The 26548-nt window shown below is 43.5% G+C and overlaps 1 protein-coding gene across 1 annotated transcript in view; it reads right to left on the reverse strand.

Annotated features, from left to right (window-relative positions):
• Window positions 1-26548, reverse strand: part of lrrc74b (leucine rich repeat containing 74B) — a 150942-nt gene that overhangs the window by 73393 nt on the left and 51001 nt on the right. Inside the window, exon 5 of the mRNA XM_072247581.1 lies at window positions 135-341. Coding sequence (XP_072103682.1) covers window positions 135-341 — 207 coding nt within the window. The remainder of the gene's footprint in view (window positions 1-134; window positions 342-26548) is intronic.

Below are 26548 nucleotides of genomic sequence, written 5' to 3' on the forward strand. Positions count from 1 at the left end.
CTCAGTCAGAGATTGCAGTGGAAATGTAGAACTGTAGTTCTTTTGCTTATTCTGGAAAACATTTCTAATCTATTGCTGATGATCCAAGACGACTTGAAAGTAAAAATAGGGAGGCATATGCAGTACAGCTGTACCTTGAGTATTGTTGATCCTATTGTGGCTCAAGTTTAAGATTTGCAACTTGAGTGGGCTGCTTATGGCTTCCGCCAGGTATTGGGCAGCATTATCATCAAAACAGTTTCCAGAAAGAACAATCCTTATCAAAACTGTATTCTCCATCAGCATGGTACTGATTGCTTTGGCTCCCTCAGTTCCCAGTTGGTTATCGGACAAGTCAATATCTACATGATATTAGGAAAGGCATTTTCTAATTAGTTTTAGTTTTCTGAACAAAGATAACATAAGAATTATCACAATCACAAGAAAATCTGCAGATGCTGGAGATCCAAAGCAACACACAAAAAATGCTGGAGGAACTCAGCAGGCCAAACATCTATGGAAAAGAGTACACAGTTGATATTTCAGGCTGAGACCTGATGAAGAGTCACAGCCCAAAACGTCGACTGTTTACTCTTTTCCATAGATGCTGCCTGGCCTGTTGAGTTCCTCCAGCATTTTGTGTGTGTTGCATAAGAATTAGTAATAGTCTTTCAACATTAAAAAGTCTAAGTTCCAATGCTTTGAATGATATCTTTAATAAACAAAACTTCATGAACTGTGTATTTTAGAAGCTCAGATTTTGACTCATCTAAAGATACCTCTGTAGGAGAATGCCTCAATAAAAGTCACTAGAGAGCATCATGGAACCAAAATCCAGGCTAATGTCTCCACTTCAGATTTATTTATCACATTGTACATTGAAACATACAGTGAAATGCATTGTTCACATTAAAAACGAATACACCCAAGGATATGCTGGGGGCACAAATTCGAGCACCAACATAGCAGGCTCACTATTTAACTGCTGTTACAACATTTGTACCTTTCCGAATTGTCTTCTTAAATGAAATGACAGATCGACATTGGATTTGTTACAATTGGTAATCACTTGGAAGTTCATTAACTAAAATTTAAACTCATAATATGGAAGCATATGAAAATATTTAATATGAATTGTAAATTAGCTGAGTTTCAGGTGATATAGACCAGGGATAATGGGCAGGTACTCAAATTGCCAGGATATGACTAGTGATATTCTAACAAAAGGTTTCTTTTTAAGCCATAACTACTCAATGAATTTAATAACAAATCAGATTACAGGATAGAAAATCATATATCCAGGCCTGATGATCACACAAAAATAACATGTTCTTCCCTTGACAGTGTGTGTGTCTCCTCTTGGTGCTCCAATTTCATCTGACATTCCAAGGATATACGAATTACTGTTAGTAAGTTGTGGGCATGCTCTTTTGGCACCAGAAACATTGTGACACTTAGTCATAGAGTCACAGAAAAATACAGACCAGAAACAGGCCATTCAGCCTATCTGGACCATGCCAACAGGGTTGTTATCATGGGTGACTTTAACTTCCCTAATTTGATTGGCACCTGATTAGTTCCAATGGTTTAAACGGGGCAGAGTTTGTTAAGTGTGTCCAGGACGGATTCCTGTCACAGTATGTTGACAGGCTGACGAGTGGGAATGCCATACTAGATCTAGTATTAGGTAACGAACCGGGTCAGGTCACAGATCTCTCAGTAGGTGAGCATCTGGGGGACAGTGACCACCGCTCCCTGGCCTTTAAAATTATCATGGAAAAGGATAGAATTAAAGGGAACAGGAAAATTTTTAATTGGGGAAGGGCAAATTATGAGGCTAGAAGGCTAGAACTTGCGGGTGTGAATTGGGATGATGTTTTTGCAGGGAAATGTACTATGGACATGTGGTCAATGTTTAGGGATCTCTTGCTGGATGTTAGGGATAAATTTGTCCCAGTGAGTAAAATAAAGAATGGTAAGGTGAAGAAACCATGGGTGAATAGTGAGGTGGAAAATCTAGTCAGGTGGAAGAAGGCAGCATACATAAGGTTCAGGAAGCAAGGATCAGATGGGTCTATTGAGGAATATAGGGAAGCAAGAAAGGAGCTTAAGAAGGGGCTGAGGAGAGCAAGAGGGGGGCATGAGAAGGCCTTGGCGAGTAGGGTAAAGGAAAACCCCAAGGCATTCTTCAATTATGTGAAGAACAAAATGATGACAAGAGTGAAGGTAGGACCAATTAGAAATAAAGGTGGGAAGATGTGCCTGGAGGCTGTGGAAGTGAGCAAGGTCCTCAATGAATACTTCCCTTCGGTATTCACCAATGAGAGGGAACTTGATGAAGGTAAGGACAATATGAGTGAGGTTGATGTTCTGGAGCATGTTGATATCAAGGGAGAGGAGGTGTTGCAGTTGTTAAAATACATTAGGACGGATAAGTCCCCGGGGCCTGATGGAATATTCCCCAGGCTGCTCCACGAGGCGAGGGAAGAGATTGCTGAGCTTCTGGCTAGGATCTTCATTGTTGTCCCTAAACATCACCACGTGTCCATAGTACATGCCTTCTCATGCCCCCTTCTTGCTCTCCTCAGCCCCTTCTTAAGCTCCTTTCTTGCTACCCTATATTCTCGTTGTCCACGGGAATGGTACCGGAGAATTGGAGGGAGGCGAATGTTGTCCCCTTGTACAAAAAAGGTAGTACGGATAGTCCGGGTAATAATAGACCAGTGAGCCTTACGTCTATGGTGGGAAAGCTGTTGGAAAAGATTCTTATTGATAGGATCTATGGGCATTCAGAGAATCATGGTCCGATCAGGGACAGTCAGCATGGCTTTGTGAAGGGCAGATCGTGTCTAACAAGTCTGATAGAGTTCTTTGATGAGGTGACCAGGCATATAGATGAGGGTAGTGCAGTGGATGTGATCTACATGGATTTTAGTAAGGCATTTGACAAGGTTCCACACAGTAGGCTTATTCAGAAAGTTAGAAGGCATGGGATCCAGGGAAGTTTGGCCAGATGGATTCAGAATTGGCTTGCCTGCAGAAGGCAGAGGGTCGTCGTGGAGGGAGTACATTCAGATTGGAGGGATGTGACTGGTGATGTCCCACAAGGATCTGTTCTGGGACCTCTACTTTTCGTAATTTTTATTAACGACCTGGATGTAGGGGTAGAAGGGTGGGTTGGCAAGTTTGCAGTCGACACAAAGGTTGGTGGTGTGGTGGATAGTGTAGAGGATTGTCAAAGATTGCAGGGAGACATTGATAGGATGCAGAAGTGGGCTGAGAAGTGGCAGATGGAGTTCAACCCGGAGAAGTGTGAAGTGGTACACTTTGGAAGGACAAACTCCAAGGCAGAGTACAAAGTAAATGGCAGGATACTTGATAGTGTGGAGGAGCAGAGGGATCTGGGGGTACATGTCCACAGATCCCTGAAAGTTGCCTCACAGGTAGATAGGGTAGTTAAGAAAGCTTATGGGGTGTTAGCTTTCATAAGCTGAAGGATCGAGTTTAAGAGTCACGGGGTAATGATACAGCTCCGTAAAACTCTGGGTAGGCCACACTTGGAGTACTGTGTCCAGTTCTGGTCGCCTCACTATAGGAAGGATGTGGAAGCATTGGAAAGGGTACAGAGGAGATATACCTGGATGCTGGCTGGTTTAGAAAGTATGCATTATGATCAGGGATTAAGGGAGCTAGGGCTTTACTCTTTGGAGAGAAGGAGGATGAGAGGAGACATGATAGAGGTATACAAGATATTAAGAGGAATAGATAGAGTGGACAGCCAGCCCCTCTTCCCTAGGGCACCACTGCTCAGTACAAGAGGACATGGCTTTAAGGTAAGGGGTGGGAAGTTCAAGGGGGATATTAGAGGAAGGTTTGTTACTCAGAGAGTGGTTGGTGCATGGAATGCACTGCCTGAGTCAGTGGTGGAGGCAGATACACTAGTGAAATTGAAGAGACTGCCAGACAGGTATATGGAGAAATTTAAGGTGAAGGGTTATATGGGAAGCAGGGTTTTAGGGTCGGCACAACATTGTGGGCTGAAAGGCCTGTACTGTGCTGTACTAGTCTATGTTCTATGTTCTATGTTCTATACCCCTATCATCCATGTACCTATCCAAACTTATCTTAAACGTTGAAATCAAGCTCACACGCACCATTTGTGCTGGCAATTTGTTCCACACTCTCACAACCCTCTGAGTGAAGTAATTTACTCTCATGTTCTCCTTAAACCTTTCACTCATCATCCATGACCTCTAGTTATAGTCCCACCCAACCACAGTGGATAAAGCCTGCTTGTATTTACCCTATCTGCACCCCTCATAATTTTGTATACCTCAATTAAATCTCCTCTCAATCCTCTACATTCCAAGAAATAAAGTCCGAACGTATTCAGTCTTTCCTTATAACTCAGGTCCTCCAGACTTGGCAATATACTTGTAAATTTTCTCTTTCAACCTTATTTACATTTTTTCCTGTAGGTAAGTGACCAAAACTGCACACAATACTCCAAACTAGGCCTCCCCAATGCCTTATACAACTTTAACATAACTTTCATCTCCTATACTCAAGAATTTGATTTATATAGAGCAATATGCCAAAAGCTTTCCTTACAACCCTCTATACCTGTGCTGCCACTTATAGTGAATTATGGACCTGTATTCCCAGATCCTTTTGTTCTATCACATTCCATTTACTGTCCTGGTTGCTTTTAGCAAAGTGCAAAACCTTGCACTTGTCAGCATTAAATTGCATCTGCTATTTTTCAGCCCATTTTTCCCGCTGGTCCAGATCCCGTTGCAAACTCTGATAGTCTACCTTGCTGTCCACTACGCCTTCAGTCTTGGTGTCATCTGCAAATCTGCTGATCCAGTCAACCCCATTATCATCCAGATCATTGATATAGATAAGAAACGGACTCAGCACCTATCCTTGCTTCACTTCACTTGTCTCCACTCGGAGAGACAATCATCTACTGGCTTTTCCCACAAAGCCAATATCTAATCCATTTTACGACCTCATCTTGAATGCTAAGCAACTGAATCTTCTTGACCAACCTCCCATGGAACCATACCATAGAACCATAGAAACTACAGCACAGAAACAGGCCCTTTGGCCCTTCTTGGCTGTGCCGAACCATTTTCTGCCTAGTCCCACTGACCTGCACACGGACCATATCCCTCCATACACCTCCCATCTATGTACCTGTCCAATTTATTCTTAAATGTTAAAAAAGAACCCGCATTTACCACCTCGTCTGGCAGCTCATTCCATACTCCCACCACTCTCTGTGTGAAGAAGCCCCCCCTAATGTTCCCTTTAAACTTTTCCCCCCTCACCCTTAACCCATGTCCTCTGGTGTTTTTCTCCCCTTGCCTCAGTGGAAAAAGCCTGCTTGCATTCACTCTATCTATACCCATCATAATTTTATATACCTCTATCAAATCTCCCCTCATTCTTCTACGCTCCAGGGAATAAAGTCCTAACCTATTCAACTTTTCTCTGTAACTGAGTTTCTCAAGTCCCGGCAACATCCTTGTAAACCTTCTCTGCACTCTTTCAACCTTATTTATATCCTTCCTGTAATTTGGTGACCAAAACTGAACACAATACTCCAGATTCAGCCTCACCAATGCCTCATACAACCTCATCATAACATTCCAGCTCTTATACTCAATACTTTGATTAATAAAGGCCAATGTACCAAAATCTCTCTTTACGACCCTATCTACCTGTGACGACACTTTTAAGGAATTTTGTATCTGTATTCCCAGATCCCTCTGTTCCACTGCACTCCTCAGTGCCTTACCATTAACCCTGCATGTTCTACGTTGGTTTGTCCTTCCAACGTGCAATACCTCACACTTGTCAGTATTAAGCTCCATCTGCCATTTTTCAGCCCATTTTTCCAGCTGGTCCAAGTCCCTCTGCAGGCTCTGAAAACCTTCCTCACTGTCTACTACACCTCCAATCTTTGTATCATCAGCAAACTTGCTGATCCAATATAACACATTATCATCCAGATCATTGATATAGATGACAAATAACAATGGACCCAGCACTGATCCCTGTGGCACACCACTAGTCACAGGCCTCCACTCAGAGAAGCAATTCTCTACCACCACTCTCTGGCTTCTTCCATCGAGCCAATGTCTAATCCAATTTACCACCTCTCCATGTATACCTAGCGACTGAATTTTCATAACTAACTTCCCATGCGGGACCTTGTCAAAGGCCTTACTGAAGTCCATGTAGACAACATCCACTGCCTTCCCTTCATCCACTTTCCTGGTAACCTCCTCGAAAAACTCCAACAGATTGGTCAAACATGACCTACCACGCACAAAGCCATGTTGACACTCCCTAATAAGCCCCTGTCTATCCAAATGCTTGTAGATTCTGTCTCTTAGTACTCCCTCCAATAACTTACCTACTACTGACGTTAAACTCACCGGCCTATAATTTCCCGGATTACTTTTCGATCCTTTTTTAAACAACGGAACAACATGAGCCACTCTCCAATCCTCCGGCACTTCACCCGTAGACAGCGACATTTTAAATATTTCTGCCAGGGCCCCTGCAATTTCAACACTAGTCTCCTTCAAGGTCCGAGGGAACACTCTGTCAGGTCCCGGGGATTTATCCACTTTAATTTTCCTCAAGACAGCAAGCACCTCCTCCTTTTCAATCTGTACAGTTTCCATGGTCTCACTACTTGATTCCCTCAATTCCATAGATTTCATGCCAGCTTCCTTAGTAAATACAGACGCAAAAAACCTATTTAAGATCTCCCCCATTTCCTTTGGTTCCGCACAAAGCTGATCACTCTGATCTTCAAGGGGACCAATTTTATCCCTTACAATCCTCTTGCTCTTAATATACTTGTAAAAGCTCTTTAGATTATCCTTCACTTTGACTGCCAAGGCAACCTCATGTCTTCTTTTAGCCCTCCTGATTTCTTTCTTAAGTATTTTCTTGCACTTCTTATACTCCTCAAGCACCTGATTTACCCCCCTGTTTCCTATACATTTCATACAACTCCCTCTTCTTCTTTATCAGAGTTGCAATATCCCTTGAGAACCAAGGTTCCTTATTCCTATTCAATTTGCCTTTAATCCTGACAGGAACATACAAACTCTGCACTCTCAAAATTTCCCCTTTGAAGGCTTCCCACCTACCAATCACATCTTTGCCAGAGAACAACCTGTTCCAATCCACACTTTTCAGATCCTTTCTCATTTCTTCAAATTTGGCCTTCTTCCAGTTCAGAACCTCAACCCTAGGACCAGATCTATCCTTGTCCATGATAAAATTGAAACTAATGGTGTTATGATCACTGGAACCAAAGTGCTCCCCTACACAGACTTCTGTCACTTGCCCTAATTCGTTTCCTAACAGGAGATCCAATATTGCATCCCCTCTAGTTGGTCCCTCTATATATTGATTTAGAAAACTTTCCTGAACACATTTTACAAACTCTAAACCATCTAGACCCCTAACAGTATGGGAGTCCCAATCAATGTATGGAAAATTAAAATCCCCTACCACCACAACTTTATGTTTCCTGCAGTTGCCTGCTATCTCTCTGCAGATTTGCTCTTCCAAGTCTCGTTGACTATTGGGTGGTCTGTAATACAATCCCACTAATGTGGCCATACCTTTCCTGTTCCTCAGCTCCACCCATAAGGACTCAGTAGACAAGCCCTCTAATCTGTCCTGCCTGAGCACTGCTGTAATATTTTCCCTAACAAGCAATGCTACTCCCCCACCTTTCATTCCTCTGCCTTGATCACATCTGAAATATCAGAACCCTGGAATATTAAGCTGCCAGTTCTGCCCCTCCTGTAGCCAAGTTTCACTAATTGCTACAACATCATAATTCCACGTGTCAATCCACGCCCTCAACTCATCCGCCTTCCCCGCAATACTCCTAGCATTGAAATATATACACCTCAGAAGATTTTTACCACCACTCACAACCTTTCTATCAGCGGATTTGCTTAAACTTTCAACATCATTTATTTTCACCCCAGGCACACTGTCAGCTCTGACACTCCGGTTCCCATCCCCATGCAAATCTAGTTTAAAGCCTCCCCAATAGCACTAACAAACCTCCCTGAAAGGATATTGGTCCCCCTGTGGATCAAGTGTAACCCGTCTCTCTTGTACAGGTCCCACCTGCACCAGAAGAGGTCCCGATGATCCTGAAATCTGAAACCCTGCCCCCTACACCAGTTCCTCAGCCACTTGTTCCTCCTCCAGAGCATCCTATTCCTACCCTCACTGACACCTAGCACAGGTAACAATCCTGTGGGAACTTGTCAAATGCCTTGCTAAAGTCTATGTAACAACATCCACTGCCTTTACTCTCAGCAACTATCCTGGTAACTTCCTCAAAAAACTCTGTAAGAGTGGTTAGACATGACCTACCATGCACAAAGCCATGCTGACTATCCCTAATCAGTCCATGTCTATCAAAATACTCATATATCCAATCCCTTAGAATACCTTCCAATAAAATTCCCACTACTGATGTCAAGCTCACTGGCCTATAATTTCCTGGTATATTTTTGAGCCTTTCTAAAACAGCAGAATCATTCAGTCCTCTGCTACCTCACCTGTCACTAAGGATAATATAAATATCTCTGCCAGAACCCCTGCAATTTCTTTACGCCTCCAACAGGGTCTGAGGAAACACCTTGTCAGGCCCTGGGGATTTATCTACCCTAAGTTGCTTCAAGATAGCAAATATCTCCTCCTCTGTACACAAAATGCTGGAGGAACTCAGCAGAGCTAGCAGCATCTGTGGGAAAGAGTAAAGAGTTGACTTTCTGGGCCGAGATCTTTCACCAGGGTACTCGCTGCTGCTTTTCCTCACTTCTTTAGACTCTGTGTTCGTCTCCCAAGTAAATACAAATGCAAAAAATCCATTTAAGATCTCCCCATCTCTTTTGGCTCCATGCATAGATTGCCATTCTGATCTCCAGAGGACCAATTTTGTCCCTTCCAATCCTTTTGCTGTTAACATAGCTGGCTTCGCTTTGTCTGCTAGGGCAATCTCATACTTTCTTTTAGCCCACCTGATTACTTTCTTAAGTGTTCTCTTGTATTTCTTATACTCCATAAGAACCTCATTTTTTCCTACCTGCCTATACCTACTATGCACTCCATTTTTTCTCTTAGCCAGGGCCTCAGACTCTGTTGAAAACCAAGGTTCCCTACATTTGTTATCTTTACCTTTTATTCTGACAGACACATACAAATTTTGTGCTCTCAAAATCTCACTTTTGAAGGCCTCTCACTTACCAAGTACAACTTTGCCAGGAAACTGCCTGTCTCAAATCCACACTTGCCAGATCCTTTCTGATCATCATCATCATCAGATGCCATGCCCAGTTTGAGCTTTGACTGTGATGGCCCACACACTCCTATTTCAGGTCAAGTGGATCAATTCATTGGTATTCATTTCCAGTTCTCTGGCTGCTGTCTCCATCATCATTTGTCTTTGTCTTCCTCTTGCTTTCTTCCCTTCAATCTTTCCCATAGTTACCACGCATTCTAACTCCTCTTTCCTAATCACATGTCCATTGAAGTTACTTTGCCTTTTCATAATCTCGTACATTATTTCTCTTTTTGTGTTTGCTCTGTTCATGACATCGTCGTTAGATATTCGTTTCGTCCATGATATTCTTTGCATCCTCCTCAAAAACCATATCTCTGCTGCTACAATTCGTTTCCTCATGTTACTAGATATTGTCCAACATTCTGAGCCATATAACATAACTGGATAAACGTAACATTTCGGTACTCTGAGGTGGGTTGTCATGCCTAGTTTAGTATTGGTCAGTATACTCTTCATTCTCGTAAAGGTGTTTTTTGCCATCCCTATTCTTCTATTCTTCGAGAGGTGGGAGGACATCACAAGCGATTGCTGTCACTGGAGGCTGGAACTACGCAAAGGTCTAAAAAGAGGAGAAGAGAAGCTGAGGCTTGCTGCTGAAGAAAAGCGCACTCATTGGAAAAACAGCACCAAGACAACACTGGAGGACAGCACCTTCAAGTGCAGTCACTGCAGCCGAGACTGTCACTCCCATGTGGGCCTCTACAGCCACAACAGATGCTGCTCTAACACTGACTGAAGCAAGACTTTCCAGGCGCAGATCCATGGTTTCGCGATACTAATGGATGCCACCATTCTTCTTTTAATGTCCAAGTCACACCTGCCATCGAATGTCACCCAGCTTGCTAAGTAGCAAAAGTTCTGTACTTGTTTAATGACTTCCCCGTTTATTCTCAGCCTGCAGATAGGATTCTCCTTCTTTTTGGATATCACCATACATTTTGTCTTTTTGCAATTGATAGATAGACCCATTTTTGCACTTTCTTCAACAATTATATCAATTAAGTTTTGTAGTTCTTCCTCCGTACTTGCAATTAACACTGTGTCACCTGCATATCTGAAATTATTGATGTTTTCACCGCCAACTTTGATTCCCAAGATGTCTCTTATTCTTTGTAATATTGTCTCACTGTACACATTAAATAAATCAGGGGAGATAACACACCCTTTAATTCCTCTCTTGATTTTCGTAAACTGACTCATTTCTCCATCTATTCTTACTGCGACAGTTTGTTCGCAGTACAGATTTCTGATTAGGTGGAGGTCTTTCGAATCTAGATCTAGAATTTTCTGTAATATTGCAAATAACTTATTGTGCTTCACTTTATCGAATGCTTTTGTGTAGTCGATAAAACAAACAAACAAATCTTTTTGCACTTGAATAGCTCGTTCTGGTAGTATCCTTAACATCAATATTATGTTTCTTGTACCTTTGTCTTTCACAAAACCACTTTGTTCTTTGCCTATTTCAGCTTGTATCTTACTTTTAGCTCTTGTCATCAAAATTCTTAGGAGTATCGTGGTAATATGACTCATTAAACTTATGGTCCTATGTAATTCACATTCTATTGCTCCAGGTTTCTTAGGAAGAGTGATAAATACTGATTTTTTCATCTCTTCTGGTATTATTCCAGTCTCAGAAATGTCATTGATTAAATCAGTAAGTTTTTCAATTCCATAATCTTCAAGGGTGATAATTTGTTCTATTACTAATTCAACAGGACCTGCTGCCTTTCCTTTCTTCATCCTATTTATTGCATTACGAACTTCAGATTTTGTGAGGATAAATGTGAGGAGGATGTTATGAGAATGCAGGGTTACTTGGACAGGCTGGGTGAGTGGCCAGATGCATGGCAGATGCAGTTTAATGTGGATAAATGTGAGGTTATCCACTTTGGTGGTAAGAACAGGAAGGCAGATTATTATTTAAATGGAGTCAAGTTAGGAAAAGGGGAAGTACAACGAGATCGAGGTGTTCTTGTACATCAGTCACTGAAAGCAAGCATGCAAGTACAGCAGGCTGTGAAGAAAGCTAATGGCATGCTGGCCTTCATAACAAGGGGAATTGAGTATAAGAGCAGAGAGGTGTATGGGGCCTTGGTGAGACCACACCTGGAGTACTGTGTGCAGTTTTGGTCTCCAAATTTGAGGAAGGACATTCTTGCTATTGAGGGAGTGCAGCATAGGTTCATGAGATTAATTCCCGGGATGGCGGGACTGTCATATGTTGAAAGACTGGAGCAACTGGGCTTGTATACTCTGGAATTTAGAAGGCTGAGAGGGGATCTTATTGAAACATATAAGATGATTAAGGGATTGGACACGCTGGAGGCAGGAAGCATGTTCCTGCTGATGGGTGAGTCCAGAACCAGAGGCCACAGTTTAAGAATAAGGGATAGGCCATTTAGAACGGAATTGAGGAAAAACTTTTTCACCCAGAGAGTGGTGGATATATGGAATGCTCTGCCCCAGAAGGCTGTGGAGGCCAAGTCTCTGGATGCTTTCAAGAAAGAGAGGGATAGAACTCTTAAAGATAGTGGAATCAAAGGTTATGGGGATAAGGCAGGAACTGGATACTGATTGTGGATGATCAGCCATGATCATAGTGAATGGCGGTGCTGGCTCGAAGGGCCGAATGGCCTACTCCTGCACCTATTGTCTATTGCCTCTCTCAGGACTCTGAGATGAAGTCCATCTGGTCCATGCGACTGACCCACCTTAAGACCTTTCAGTTTGCCTTGCACTTTTTTCCATTATAACAGCAATGGTACTTACTCTTGCTCCCTGACAATCACAGACCTCTGGCACACTGTTAGTGTCTTCCACAGTGAAGACAGATACAAAGTACCCATTAAGCTCATCTACCATTTCTTTGTTCCTCATTATTACCTCACCAGCATTATTTTCCAGTGGTCCAATATCAACTCTCACCTCCCTTTTACTCTTTATATAACTGAAAAAAACCTTTGGTTTCCTGCTTTATTTTATTGGCTAGTTTGGCCCCATACTTAATCTTTTCCCTTCTTATTGCTCTTTCAGTCGCCTTTTGTTGGATTTTAAAAGCTTCCTAATCATCCAACTTCCCACTCACTTTGCTACTTTATATGCCCTTTCCTTGGCTTTTATGGAGTCCTTAACTTCCTTGCCAGCCATGGTTTCCTATACCTACCATTTCAGAACAACTTCTTCTGTGTGACATATCTATCATACGCCTTGTGAGCTATTCCCAGAAACTTCAGCCAAATCTGCTTTGCTGTCATCCCCGCCAGCATCCTCCTCCAATCCACTGGGCAAGCTCCACTCTCAAGCCTCTGTAATTCCCTTTATTCCATTGCAATACTGATACATGTAACTTATGCTTGTCCCTCTCAAATTGCAGTATAAATTCAATCATATTATGATCACTGCCTCCTAAAGGTTCCTTTACATTAAGCTCCCTAATAAGATCTTGGTTACTATAGAACACCCAATCTAAGATAGCCTTTCCCCTAGTAGGCTCAAGCATAAGCTGCTCTAAAAGGCTATCTCATAGGGAGGGAACATCAACTCAGACCAAGAGAGGTCTGCATCAGGCACTTTCATACCTTATAAGGCACAGATTGGAAGTCTGTGTGGGGTGCCGCTCCTTGCACAGACTAGAGCAATGTGTGATTAAGTGCCTTGCTCAACGACACAAACATGCTGCCACAGCTGAGGCTCAAACTAGTGATCTTCAGATCACCAGACGAACGCCTTAACCACTTGGCCACGTGCCCAACACTATCTCATAGGCATTCAACAAATTCCCTCTCTTGCAATTTGACACCAACCTGATTTTCCCAATCCCCTTGCATATTGAAGTCCCCCATTACAATTGTGTCATTACCCTTATTACATGCCTTTACCCGCTCCCTTGGCAATCTCAACTCCACATTTTGGCTACATTTAGAGGCCTATATATGATTTCCATAATGGTTTTTTAACCTTTGCAGTCTCTCAAGTCCACCCACAAAGATTCAACATTCTCTGACCCTGTGTCACCTTTTACTAAGGATGTAGTTCCATCTCTAACCAACAAAGCCACACCACTGCCTGTGCCCTCCCGCCTGTCCTTTGATGTTAGGCTCCCACCTATGGCCTTCCTTAAGCCACAACTCAGTGATGCCCACAATGTCATACTGGCCAATCTCTAATTGTGCCACGAGTCTGTCTGCCTTAGTCCGAATGCTACGCACAGCACTATTAGTCCTGCATTCTTCGCCCTTTTAAATTTTGCCTCTGTGGTACAATTTAACTCTTTGCTCTGTCTGTATTTGTACCCAGTCATTTGCTTGTCCTTCCTTACATTAATGTCACATGTACCATCTGCTTGTAAACCTGCTGGCTCATCCTCAGTTCTATCATACTGGTTCCCATCACCCTGCCATATTAATTTAAACTACTCCCAACAGCTCTAGTAAACCCGCCCACTAGTTATTTTAATTTGTCCTTGCCAATCAATCCTAACTGCAGACTGGCTGCTTCTCAAAACACCAAACTGCCGCGAATTGACACTTTTTGTACTCAATCGGCAAATCTGAGTGAGCTTTATCTTTTCATGCTTCGGATCGCTGATTGGTCACTGCTCAAGAACATGTGAACAGCCCTCAGCACATATTGGGACTGTGCTGGTCACTGCGCAAATGATACATTTCGTTGCATATTTTGATGTTTCTATGTAGAGTAATCTTAAAGATTTTAAATGGTTAGTTGAGAACATTAATTGATTGCGGTACTAATATAATAAGCAAATTGGCAAAATTGAGGAAAAGGATTTCACTGTGGTAAATATGATGTCATTCATGTTGGACTTATGAACTAACTGTAGTACAATTCCAATAATCAGCACCCAACTATTGCAGATTTTGGTAGTTTGGCATCTAGTTCACTGATTGTTAATGGTGACTGAATTTGCTTATTCTGGTCCAGTCTGCCATTGTTCGTGCTGCTAACGTGAGGCCTATTGCTGATTGCTGTTTTCTTTTACATGTTAGCTTTATTTTTTAACTCTAAAATATTCCTGTCACATTTCCTGCTCCCTTTAAGCTCACCAGGCTCTGCCTCCTGCACTTGTTTCCAACTTACTGAGTTATGTTTCCTGTGCTCCCTTTCAAAGGGCTCCACAGAGTGGATGTGGAGAGGACGCTTCCTGTGGTGGGGGAGTCCAAGACCAGAGGATACAGATGTCAATTTAGGATGGAGATGAGGAGGAATTTCTTTATACCCTAAGACCATAAGATATAGGAGCAGAATAAGGCCATTTGGCCCATTGAGTCTGCTCTGCCATTTCATCATGGCTGATTCAATTTTCCTCTCAGCCCCAATCTCCTGCCATCTCCCCATATCCCTTCATGCCCTGACCAATCAAGAATCTATCAACCTCTGTCTTAAATGCACATAAAGCTGCCTGTGGCAAAGAATTCCACAGATTCACCACTCTCAGGTGAAAAGAAATTCCTCCTCATCTCTGTTCTAAAAGGACACCCCTCTATTCTGAGGCTGTCTCCTCTGGTTTTAGATTCTCCCACCATAGGAAACATCTTCCCCACATCCGCTCTATCAAGGCCTTTCACCATTCAATTGGTTTCAGAGAGGTCACCCAGTATTCTTCTGAATTCGAGTGAATACAGGCCCAGAGCCATCAAATGCTCTTCATATGACAAGCCATTCAATCCTGGAATTATTTTTGTGAATCTCCTTTGAACCCTCTCCAATTTCAGCACATTCTTTCTAAGATAAGGGGCCCAAACCTGCTCACAATACTCCAAGTGAGGTGTCACCAATGCTTTATAAAGTTTCAACATTATATTGTTGCATTTATATTCTAGTCCTCTTTAAACAAATGCGAACATCACATTTCCCTTCCTCACCATATACTCAACCTGCATGAGGATTCCTAAGTCCCTTTGCATCCCAGCTTTTTGTATTTTCTCTCCATTTAGAAAATAGTCAAACCTTTCATTTCTTCTCCCAAAGTGCATGACCCATACACCTCATGAATCTGTATTCCATCTACCATTTCTTTGCCCATTCTTCAATCTAAGTCTTTCTTTAGCCTCTCTATTTCCTCAAAACTATCTGCCCCCTACCGATTTTCATATCGTCTGCATACTTTCCAACAAAGCCATCAATTCCATCATCCAAATCATTGACATACAGTGGCATGCAAAAGTTTGGGCACCCCCAGTCAAAATTTCTGTTACTGTGAATAGCTAAGTGGGTAAAACATGAACTGATTTCCAAAAGGCACAAAGTTAAAGCTGACAAATTTCTTTAATATTATCAAGAAAACTTTTTTATTTCCATATTTTACAGTTTCAAAATAACAACAAAGGTAAAGGGCCCGAAGCAAAAGTTTGGGAATCCTGCATGGCAGTACTTAGTAACACCCCCTTTGGCAAGTATTACAGCTTGTAAACACTTTTTGTAGCCAGCTAAGAGTCTTTCAATTCTTGTTTGGGGGATTTTCGCCCATTCTTCCTTGCAAAAGGCATCTAGTTCTGTGAGATTCTTGGGCCGTCTTGCATGCACTGCTCTTTTGAGGTCTATCACAGACGATGATGTTTAGGTCAGGGGAGTTCTATTCAAAAGGTTCAAAGGAACATCTAAACAAGCCTGATGCATTTTGGAAACAAGTCCTGTGGACTGATGAAGTTAAAATAGAACTCTTTGGCCGCAATGACCAAAGGTATGTTTGGAGAATAAAGGGTGCAGAATTTCATGAAAAGAACCCTTCTCCAACTGTTAAGCACGGGGATCATGCTTTGGGCTTGTGTTGCAGCCAGTGGCACAGGGAACATTTACTGGTAGAGGGAAGAATGAATTCAATTAAATACCAGCAAATTCTGGAAACAAACATCACACCGTCTGTAAAAAAGCCGAAGATGAAAAGAGGATGGCTTCTACAACAGGATAATGAACCTAAACACACCTCAAAATCCACAATGGACCTCAAGAAGCATAAGCTGAAGGCCTTCACAGTCCCCTGACCTAAACATCATCGAGAATCTGTGGATAGACCTCAAAAGAGCAGTGCATGCAAGGCGGCCCAAGAATCTCACAGAACTAGAAGCCTTTTGCAAGGAAGAATGGGCGAAAATCCCCCAAACAAGAATTGAAGGACTCTTAGCTGGCTATAAAAAGCATTTACAAGCTGTGATACTTGCCAAAGGGGGTGTTACTAAGTACTGCCATGCAGGGTGCCCAACCTTATGCTTCAGGCCCTTTTCCTTTCTTGTTATTTTGAAACTGTAAAAGATGGAAATAAAAAAGTTTTCTTGCTTAAAATATTAAGGAAATTTGTCTAACTTCATGCCTTTTGGAAATCAGTTCAACTTTTACTCGCTTAACTATTCACAGTAACAGAAATTTTTGCATGCCACTGTATAAGGTATAAAGAATCGGTCCCAACACAAGGCCCCTGTGGAACACCACTAGTCATCAGCAGCCAGTCAGAAAAGGGTCCGCTTATTCCCACTCTTTGTCTCCTACTAATCAGCCACTGCTTTATCAATGCTAAAATCTTTACTGTAATTCCATGGGCTCATAGCTTGTTAAGCAGCCTCATGTACAGCACCTTGTCAAAGGCCTTCTGAAATTCCAAATACACAATATCAATCTAATCTCCTTTTTCTATCCTGCTTGTTATTTCTTCAAAGAATTCCAATAAATTGGTCGGCCAAGATTTTCCCTTGAAGAAACCACAACACCATAGGACAAAGGAGCAGGATTGGGCCTTTTGGCCCATTGAGTCTGCTCCGCCATACAATCATGGCTGATCCTATTGTCTCCCCCTCAGCCCACTCCCCAGCCTTCTCCCCATAACCTTTTCATTCCGTGTCCAATCAAGAACCCATCAAGCTCGGTCTTAAATACCCCCAATGACCTGGCCTCCACAGCTGTCTGTGGTAATAAATTCCACAAATTCACCACTCTCTGTCTAAAGAAATTCCTCCGTATCTCTGTTTTAAATGGGCACCCCTCTATCCTGAGGCTGTGCCTTCTTGTCCTAGACTCCCCCACCATCTACTCCACATCTTTCCTCATCTAATCTGTCCAGACCTTTCAACATTTGAAAGGTTTCAATGAGATCCTCCCCTCGGCCTTCTAAATTCCAGTGAGTACAGACCTATAGCAATCAAACATTCCTCGTATGATAACCTTCCATTCCTGGAATCATCCTTGTGAACCTTCTCTGAACCCTCTCCAATGCCAGAACATCTTTTCTTAGATGAGGAGCCCAAAACTGTTCATAATACTCAAGGTGAGGCCTCACCAGTGCCTTATAAATCCTATGCGTCACATCACTGCTCTTGTATTCTAGACCTCTTGAAATGAATGCTGACATTGCATTTGCTTTCCTCACCACCGACTCTACCTGCAAGTAGGGTGTTCTGCACGAGGACTCCCAAATCCCTTTGTAGCTTAGATTTTTGGATTTTCTCCCCATTTAGAAAATAGTCTGCACATTTACTTCTACCACCAAAATGCATAAACATTCATTTTCCAACATTGTATTTCATTTGTCACTCTTGCCCATTCTCCAAATCTCTCTAAGTCCTTGTGCAGCCTACCTGTTTCTTCAACACTACATACCCTCCACCAATCTTTATATCATCTGCAAACTTGGCAATAAAGCCATTATTATATCATCTAAATCACTGATACACAGCATAAAAAGAAGCAGTCCCAACAACGACCCCTGCAGAACACACTAGTCACTGGCAGCCAACCAGAAAAGGATCCTTTAATTCCCACTCACTGCCTCCTACTAATCAGCCAATGCTCTAACCATGCCAGTAACTTTCCTGTAATACCATGGGCTCTTAACTTGGCAAGCAGCCTCATATGAGGCACCTTGATTTTCCCTTAAGGAAACCATGCTGACTTTGTCCAATTTTGCCCTGTATCACCAAGTACTCCATAACATCGTCCTTAACAATTCACTCCAACATGTTCTCAACCATAGGTCAAGCTAGCTGGTCCATAATTTCCTTTCTGCTGCCCTCCTCCTTTCTTAAAGAGTGGAGTGACATTTCCAATTTTCCAGTCCTCTGGCACCATCCCAGAGTCCAATGATTTTTGAAAGATCATTACTAATGCCTCCACAATCTCTAACGCTACCTCTTTCAGAACCTTAGGGTGCAGTTCTTCTGGTCCGGCTGACTTATGTACCCTGAGGTCTTTCAGCTTTTTGAGCACCTTCTCCCTTGTAATAGGAACTGTATTCCCTTCTTTTCCTTCACACCCTTCACCTTATGGCACACTTATAGTGTCTTTCACAGTGAAGTCTTCCACAGCAAAATACTCATTTAGTTCATCTGTTATCTCCTTGTCCTCTGGTCTCATTTTCTAGCGGTCCTATATCCACTCTCATCTCTCTTTTATTTTTTACGTATTTGAAAAAGCTTTTATGATGGGTAAAGCCCTTACCCATCCTCTGTGTTTCCTCCCTGCCTTTTCCTCCTCCCTGGGCCTCCCTGTCCCAAGATCCTCTCATATCCTTTTGCCAATCACCTGTCCAGCTCTTGGCTCCATCCCTCCCCCTCCTGTCTTCTCCTATCATTTTGGATCTCCCCTCCCCCTCCCACTTTCAAATCTCTTACTAGCTCTTCCTTCAGTTTGTCCTGACGAAGGGTCTCGGCCTGAAACGTCGACTATACCTCTTCCTAGAGATGCTGCCTGGCCTGCTGCGTTCACCAGCAACTTTGATGTGTGTTGCTTGTTATTTTTGCTGGCTTGTTTTCAGATTTCATCTTTTCCCTCTTAATAATTCTTTTAGTTGCTCTCTGTAAGGGTTTAAAAGTTTCCCAATCCTCTGTCTTCCCACTAATTTTTGTTTTGTTGTATTCCCTCTCTTTTGCTCTTACATTAGCTTTGACTTCCCTTGTCAGCCATGGTTGAACTATTTTGCCATTTGAGTATTTCTTTTTTTGGAATACATCTACCCTGCACCTTCCTCATTTTTTTTCAGAAACTCATACCATTGCTGCTCCGCTGTCATCCTATTGTGAACTCAATCATATTGTGATCATTGCCTACTAAAAAGCATCTCGAAGGCATTCAACAAACTCACTTTCTTGGGATCCACTTCCAACTTGATTTTCCCAATCAAACTGCATGTTGAAATCTCCCATGACTATCATAACATTGCCCTTTTGACATACCTTTTCTTTTTCCTGTTGCAATCTGTGGTCCACATCCCAGCTACTGTTGGGTGGCCTGAATATAACTGTCATCAGGATCCTTTTACCCTTGCATTTCCTTAACTCAACCCACAAGGATTCAACATCTTCCGATCCAATGTCACATCTTTCTACTGATTTGATGTCATTTTTTACCAGCAGCCATGCCAGCCCCTCTGCCGACTTTCCTACCTCTCTGATACAACATGTAACCTTGGACATTCAGCTCCCAACTACAAGAATCCTTCAGCCATGATTCAGTGATGGCTACAACATCATAGCCAATAATCTGTACAAAGTGCAACAAGATCACCCACCTTATTTCTTATACTCTGTGCATTGAGATATGACACTTTGAGTACTGTATTTGCCACCCTTTTTGATTCTGCATCCCTAATGCACTGATGCTCACCCCGCTGGCTGCAATTATTTTCTATCATCTGCTGCCTTTCCTAACAGTCTGACTGCATACTATCTTTACTTTTTTAACCATTCGGTCTATCCTGAGTCCCTTCACTCTGGTTCCCACACCCCTGCCAAATTAGCTTAAACCCTCCCCAACAGCTCTAATAAACCTGCCCACGAGAACATTGGTTTCTCTCGGGTTCAAGTGCAACCTGTCACTTTTGTACAGGTCGTACATCCCCCAGAAGAAATCCAAATGATCAAAGAATCTGAAGCCCTGCCCTCTGCACCAACTTCTCAGCCATGCATTAGTTTGCCAAATCATCCTGTTTCTACCTTCACTGGCACGTGGCACAGGCAGCAATCCAGAAATTACGAACCGGGAAGTCCTGCTTCTCAGCTTTCTACCTAGCTCTCTAAATTCTCTTTTCAGGACCACTTTGCTTTTCCTTCCTATGTCATTGGTACTAAGACATCTGGCTGCTCTCCCTCCCTCTCCAAAATGTTGTGGACGCGATCTGAGACATTCCTGACCCTGGCACCTGGGAGGCAACATACCATTCGGGTATCCTGTTCACGTCTACAGAATATCCTGTCTGTTCCCCTGACTGTTGAGTCCCCTATCACTACTGCTCCCCTCTTCTCCCTTTTTTCCTTCTGCACCACGGACCTATGCTCAGTGCCAGTAACCTGGTCTCTGTTGCATTCCCCTGGAAGGTCATCCCCCACACAGTATCCAAAGCGGTATGCTTATTTTTGAGGGGAATGGCCACAGGGGTACTCTGTGCTAACTGTTTATTTACATTTACATTTCTCCTGACAGTCAACCTTCTGCAACTTCAGGGTGACTCCTGTCCTGTAACTCTGATCGATTATTTCCTCGTTCTCCCGTACAAGCCGAACGTCATCTGCAGCTGTTGCTCTAGATCCCTAACAGCTGCAGCCAGGTGCACTTCATGCCAATGTAGTTCCCTGGGAGTCTCTGGGTCTCCCAGGACTCTAACATCTGGCATGAAGAACACACAACAGCCATCTACTACACTAGGGACAGTAAGAGGGAAAACAAGGAACCTTAACAGAAGCTTAACCAGAGCCAATGCCTCTTTCGAGCCAAAATCTGACACTACTCTCACCACCGGCCTACTCCCAACAATGGCCACACCACTTGTCTCTTCTGTACTTTTAAATAAGCGTTGCTGACCTGCGAGAAACCTCATCCTTGTGGCCTGCTCCTGCTGTTGGAATGAGCCTGAACACCCATGAAGCTCTCCTTTTAAACAATAGCCGCTGACCTGCGAGAAACCTCATCCTTGTGGCCTGCTCCTGCCGTTGGACCATCAAAACCATGCTGACTATGGCCTATTTTATCATGTGCGTCCAAGTACCAAAGTCCTCATCCTTAATAATCAACTGTAACACCTTCCCAACCACTGAGGTCAGACTAACTGGCCGAGAGTTTCCCTTCTTCTACTTTTCTCCCTTCTTGGAGTGACATTTGCAATTTTCCGGTCTTCTGGAACCATTCCAGAATCAATTGATTCTTGAAAGGTCATTACTAATGCCTCCACAACCTCCTCAGCCACCTCTTTCAGAACCCTTGGGCGTAAACCATTTGGCCCAGGTGACTTATCTAACTTCAGGCCTTTTAGTTTCCCAAGAATCTTGTTTCTAGTTATGGTAACTTCACACACTTCAAGCCCCCTGACACCAGGAACTTTCAACATATAGCTAGTGTCTTCCACAGTGAAGACTGATGCAAAATACTTATTCAATTCATTTGCTATTTCCTTGTCCCCCATTACTATCTCTCCAGCATCTTTTTCCAGCAGTCCGACATCCACCCTCACCTCTCTTTTACACTTTATGTATCTGAAGAATCTTTTGGTATCCTTTTTAACATTATTGACTAGCTTACATTCATATTCCATCTTTACCTTCTTAATGACTTCTTTAGTTGTCTTCTGTTGGTATTTGAAAGCTTCCCAATCCTCTAACTTCCCACTAATTTTTGCTCTTTAGGTAGAGAGTGGTGAATCTGTGGAATTCATTGCCACAGGGCAGCTGAGGAGGTGTCTGTTTCAAGATGCCCCCACTGCGCCAGCTTCTGGGATTTAGACGCTCAAACCCCCCGGAGTTTGGATAGCTGACACGGCTCCTTTTAGGGTTCAGAACAGTCCCACTAATTGGTAATCATGGTTCAAGAATTGAGTATTTAAGGAACCCCTGTGGATTGTCACCTTGTTGTGGTGGAGAAGCTTGTGTGGTCCTGTGATCCCGAGAGCAATGCCGTCTCGAGCTATGCTCCTGGAAGTGTCACCCATGGTGGTAAGGTCGAGGGTGAGGTCCCTGACAAAGAACAATCCAACCAAGACCTCAACAGTGGAACAGGCGGACGAAGTTACTTCGAACTCAATGGCTGTGAAGGCAGATGAAGGCTGCAACAAATCCATCAGCTCCAATCATCGTGGTTTCCATTCTATTGGAATCAGTTGGTTGATTTGTGAAGTATCGTGTGTTTCTTGGAGTGCAACATCAAGTACATGTTAAACAAATACACGCACAGGCATCTTCGCTCTGTAGGCCACTTCTTCAGAACAAAGACCATCATCCTCGACCTCGAGGGATAGCCATGATGACGATGATTTAAGGAATACCTGAACTTGTGGTTTGATACTCAATTGTAAGTCTTACTCGTGATTTCACCATGCGTTTGTTTTGTGCTCAGTTCTCAATCCAGCTTGACACTGTGTCTCGATCCTTGCTTTGGATACTCCAGCATTTGGGTCCAAGCCATCTTCATCAAGGATTCTTGATGAAGATAAGCCAACCTGAACCCTGTGGGGTACTGTAGCCTTTCGTCAGCTGTGGCCAGCCACAGAGAGAAAATTTCAAGGCAGAATTAGGAGATACACGACTTCCAGGTCACCATGTGCCAAGTATTGCAGGAGGGAAGCCAAAGTCACTCGGATGAGACTTTTGGTCGCTCTGTGGAGCCAGTTCATCTTCTGACTCTGCAGAGATTTGACAGTGACCCGGGCTCTTGCCACAGGTTCCTCATCTAGTGCTTATTAGTGTTTGAACTCCAGCTGTCCCAGTTCCCTTCAAAGTGTGGAAAGGTGGCCTTCATTATCTCTCTTCTGATTGAATGAGCCGTGGCCTGGGCCACGGCGCATTGGGAATGCAGGTCGAAGATTTGCACAGATTCGGAGCAATTTGTGGCCACCATGAGGATGGTGTTCCATCACTCCGCCAGAGCCAGCCAAGCCTCAGACTGCGTAATGAAGGTCAACAGGGTGGAAAGTCAGCAGCTGACTACGTGATTGAATTTGAACCTTGGCCAAGAGAGTAGCTGCAACGCGGAGGCCTTGACCTTGACTCCAAGGACTTAGAGGTTCCGATGGATCAATCCATTCGTCTTGATAATTGTCTGGCAGACAAAAGTGGGACCACTTCAGAGGTTGAAGAGAGCCGGTCTGAGCCCGATCCCTACGCATTGCAGTTCCACTCCACAACCTTGGGCCATGGCCAGCCCATCACCTGCTCAAGATCCAGTCAAACCCATGCAGTCGGTGCATTAGACACTCCACCAATGCGAGGTTCCAGTGCCAGAGTCACAGTTGCTGCTTTTACTGTACGGAAGCAGGACACTTAGAATCATAGAACACTACAGCACAGAAAAAGGCCCTTCAGCCCATCTTGTCCATGCCAAACTATTAATCAGCCTAGTCCCATCAACACGTACCCCTCCCACCATACCCTTCCCCATTAATGTGCCTATCCAAACTTCTCTTAAATGCTGCAATGAAATCTATATCCACACTCGCACCACCCTCAGAGTGAAGTTCTCCTTAAATATTTTACCTTTCACCCTTAATCTATTACCTCTAGCTCTAGTGTCACCTAACCTCAGTGGGAAAAAAGAACTTGCTTGCATTAACCCTTTCTACACTCAATGGCTACTTTATTAGGTACCTCGTAACTAATAAAATGGCCACACTTGAGGTCCAAAGCTGCAGCCATCTGAGGAATTGCTAAGACTGTCCAGTGTCAGGAGGACTGTGATAGTAACAGCCACTATGCCCAATCCTATGGATTCTGGTTTGATGCTGAAGGTAGAGTACACATGGGGTAAGAACTTAAGGCAGGTCTTCTGTGGACTTGAGGGCAGCGGGTAATTTCCTGGATTTAGAAACCACACATCAGTTCGACACACCGCTGCAAGAGTTGAGCCAGTCCTTGCCCACAACCGTCTTGGATGACCGACCGGTAGGCTCTGGGCAGATTTAGACTGAGGAATTGCACATGAGGATAGGGGATCATTTGGAAGACATTAATTTCTACATTATTGACTCTCTACTCAAACTCCTGATCTTCAGATACCCTTGGCTGACCTAGCATAACCCATCTGTGGAATGGAGGGAGGGGAGAATCATTGCTTGGTCCAGTCATTGTAAGAGGCTTTGTTCACAGTATGGTGTTCCGATACCCAGACTCTCCAGTGACCAACAACCTATAAGGAAGCAGGCTTCAGTGCAAGGAAACCTGAGACCTTCTGTCCTCAAGAGCAGACAAGCCAGTTCTGGCCAATGGAACAGTGCAAGTCCCAACACAGTCCAGTCGGAATCCCACAGGAACAAGAGAGAGGGAATTTCTAGGTCAAGAGAAGACCAAGGAGATGCCTGAGCAATCTGGGAAATTTGCCACTAAGCTGAAGGGAGCTAACTGCCAGGTCTCAAGGAAGGGAAAGACTCCTTTATGCCGATCTTTGAAGCCTGTTCTCGGTAATACAAGAACCCTTTGTAACACCTCATTGCTGTTGCCTGTGGATACAGACTCTGATTTGGCCAGTTTCCACCGATGAACTTTGTGAGCTCAGACAGAGGACTCTGAAGCCCATCAAATCACAGCTGTCACCAAAGAAGTCTCAGGCATCATCCTTGAAGGAAGGTCCGGAGGAGACTGTAACACCTAAACTGGTTGAAATCCCCTCTGTTTACAAGCACTTAAAGGAGGACTTCAGCAAGAGAAAGGCCTCGACTCTTCCACCACACTGACCCTACGACTGCCCTATAGACCTGCTGCGGTAGTTATCCTCTGCGGGGTCATTTGTACACACTCTCAGGCCCAGAGAGAAGCACCGTGAAGGAGTATAGAAAGGAAGTTCTTGCTACAGGCTTCATTCGGCCCTCCACCTCATCTGCCGGCACAGGTTTCTTCTTCATACAAAGGAAAGATGGGGGCCTGTGGCTATGCATTAATTACAGGGAATTAAACTGCATAATGACCAAGAATCGCTATCCCCTTCCTCTTATACATACAGTTTTCGAGTTGCCATACGAGTACTTCGTTATGCCCTTCGGCCTTGTGGATGCTCCAGATGTTTTCCAAGCCTTTATAAATGATGAGCTCTGGGATACTCTCCATTAAGTATGCCTTTGTCTACCTGGCTGATCTCTTAATCTTTTCAAAGTCCATGGAGGAGCATATCGCTCACATCAGGGACATTTTAAAAAGGCTTTCAGACCATATGACGACAATTCATTTTTTGAGTTTCATCATCTCCACTGGCCATCTCAAGATGGATTCTACCAAGACCCAGGCAGTCAGAGACTGGCCATCACCGTCCAGTATCAAACAAGTCCAGCAGTTCCTGGGGTTTGCTAATTTCTACTGGAAGTTCATCAGGAACTTCAGCTCAGTGGCAGCTCCACAGAGGGCATTAACTAAGAAACCCACAGGCCCTTTTGTCTGAATGACTGAAGCAGGGGCTGCTTTCACAGAGCTCAAACAGTGGGTCCCAACAGCTCCCATTTTGGTTGCATCTAACCCGGACCTTCCCTTTATCGTGGAGGTGGACGCCTTGGATGTTAGAGTAGGTGCAGTTTTGTCTGAATGGACACCTTTGGACAAGTAAACTGCACCTGTGTTTAATTCTTTTCCAGGTGGCTATACTTGGCAAAGGTGAACTATGACATCGGGTATCAGGAGTTTCTTGCAGTTAAGTTAGCTTTGGAGGAATGGTGGCACTGGATAGAGGGGGTCAAGAGCTCATTTATTGTTTGGACAGACAACAAGAACCTGGCTTAGATTCAGGAGGCTAAGAAAATGAATTCCAGGCAGGCCAGGTGGTCTTTGTTCTTTAACCGCTTTAATTTCATCCTGACCTATCGACAAGGGTCAAAGAACCAGAAGGATCAGAATCAGGTTTATCATCACTAGCATGTGTTGTGAAATTTGTTAACTTAGCAGCAGCATTTCAATGCAATACATAATATAAAAGAAGAAAAATATAATAATAATAAGTAAATTAATTACAATATACTGTATATACTCTGTATATTGAATAGATTAAAAATCGTGCAAAAAACAGCTGCCACACAATTCGTTACGAGATGCCCCGGAAGACAGATGCCTTGTCCCATCAGTGTCATGAACTGGAATGAGAAGAGCAGCCCACCACCATTTTACACTAAGCCAAGGTAGTAGCACCAGTTCGTTGGAGAATCAGCACCCTTGTTCGCAGGGCTCAAGCACAAGGGGAGATTCCTAAGAACGGTGCTTCAGG

This window comes from Mobula birostris, chromosome 31 (assembly GCF_030028105.1).
Source record: "Mobula birostris isolate sMobBir1 chromosome 31, sMobBir1.hap1, whole genome shotgun sequence".
NCBI lineage: Eukaryota > Metazoa > Chordata > Chondrichthyes > Myliobatiformes > Myliobatidae > Mobula > Mobula birostris.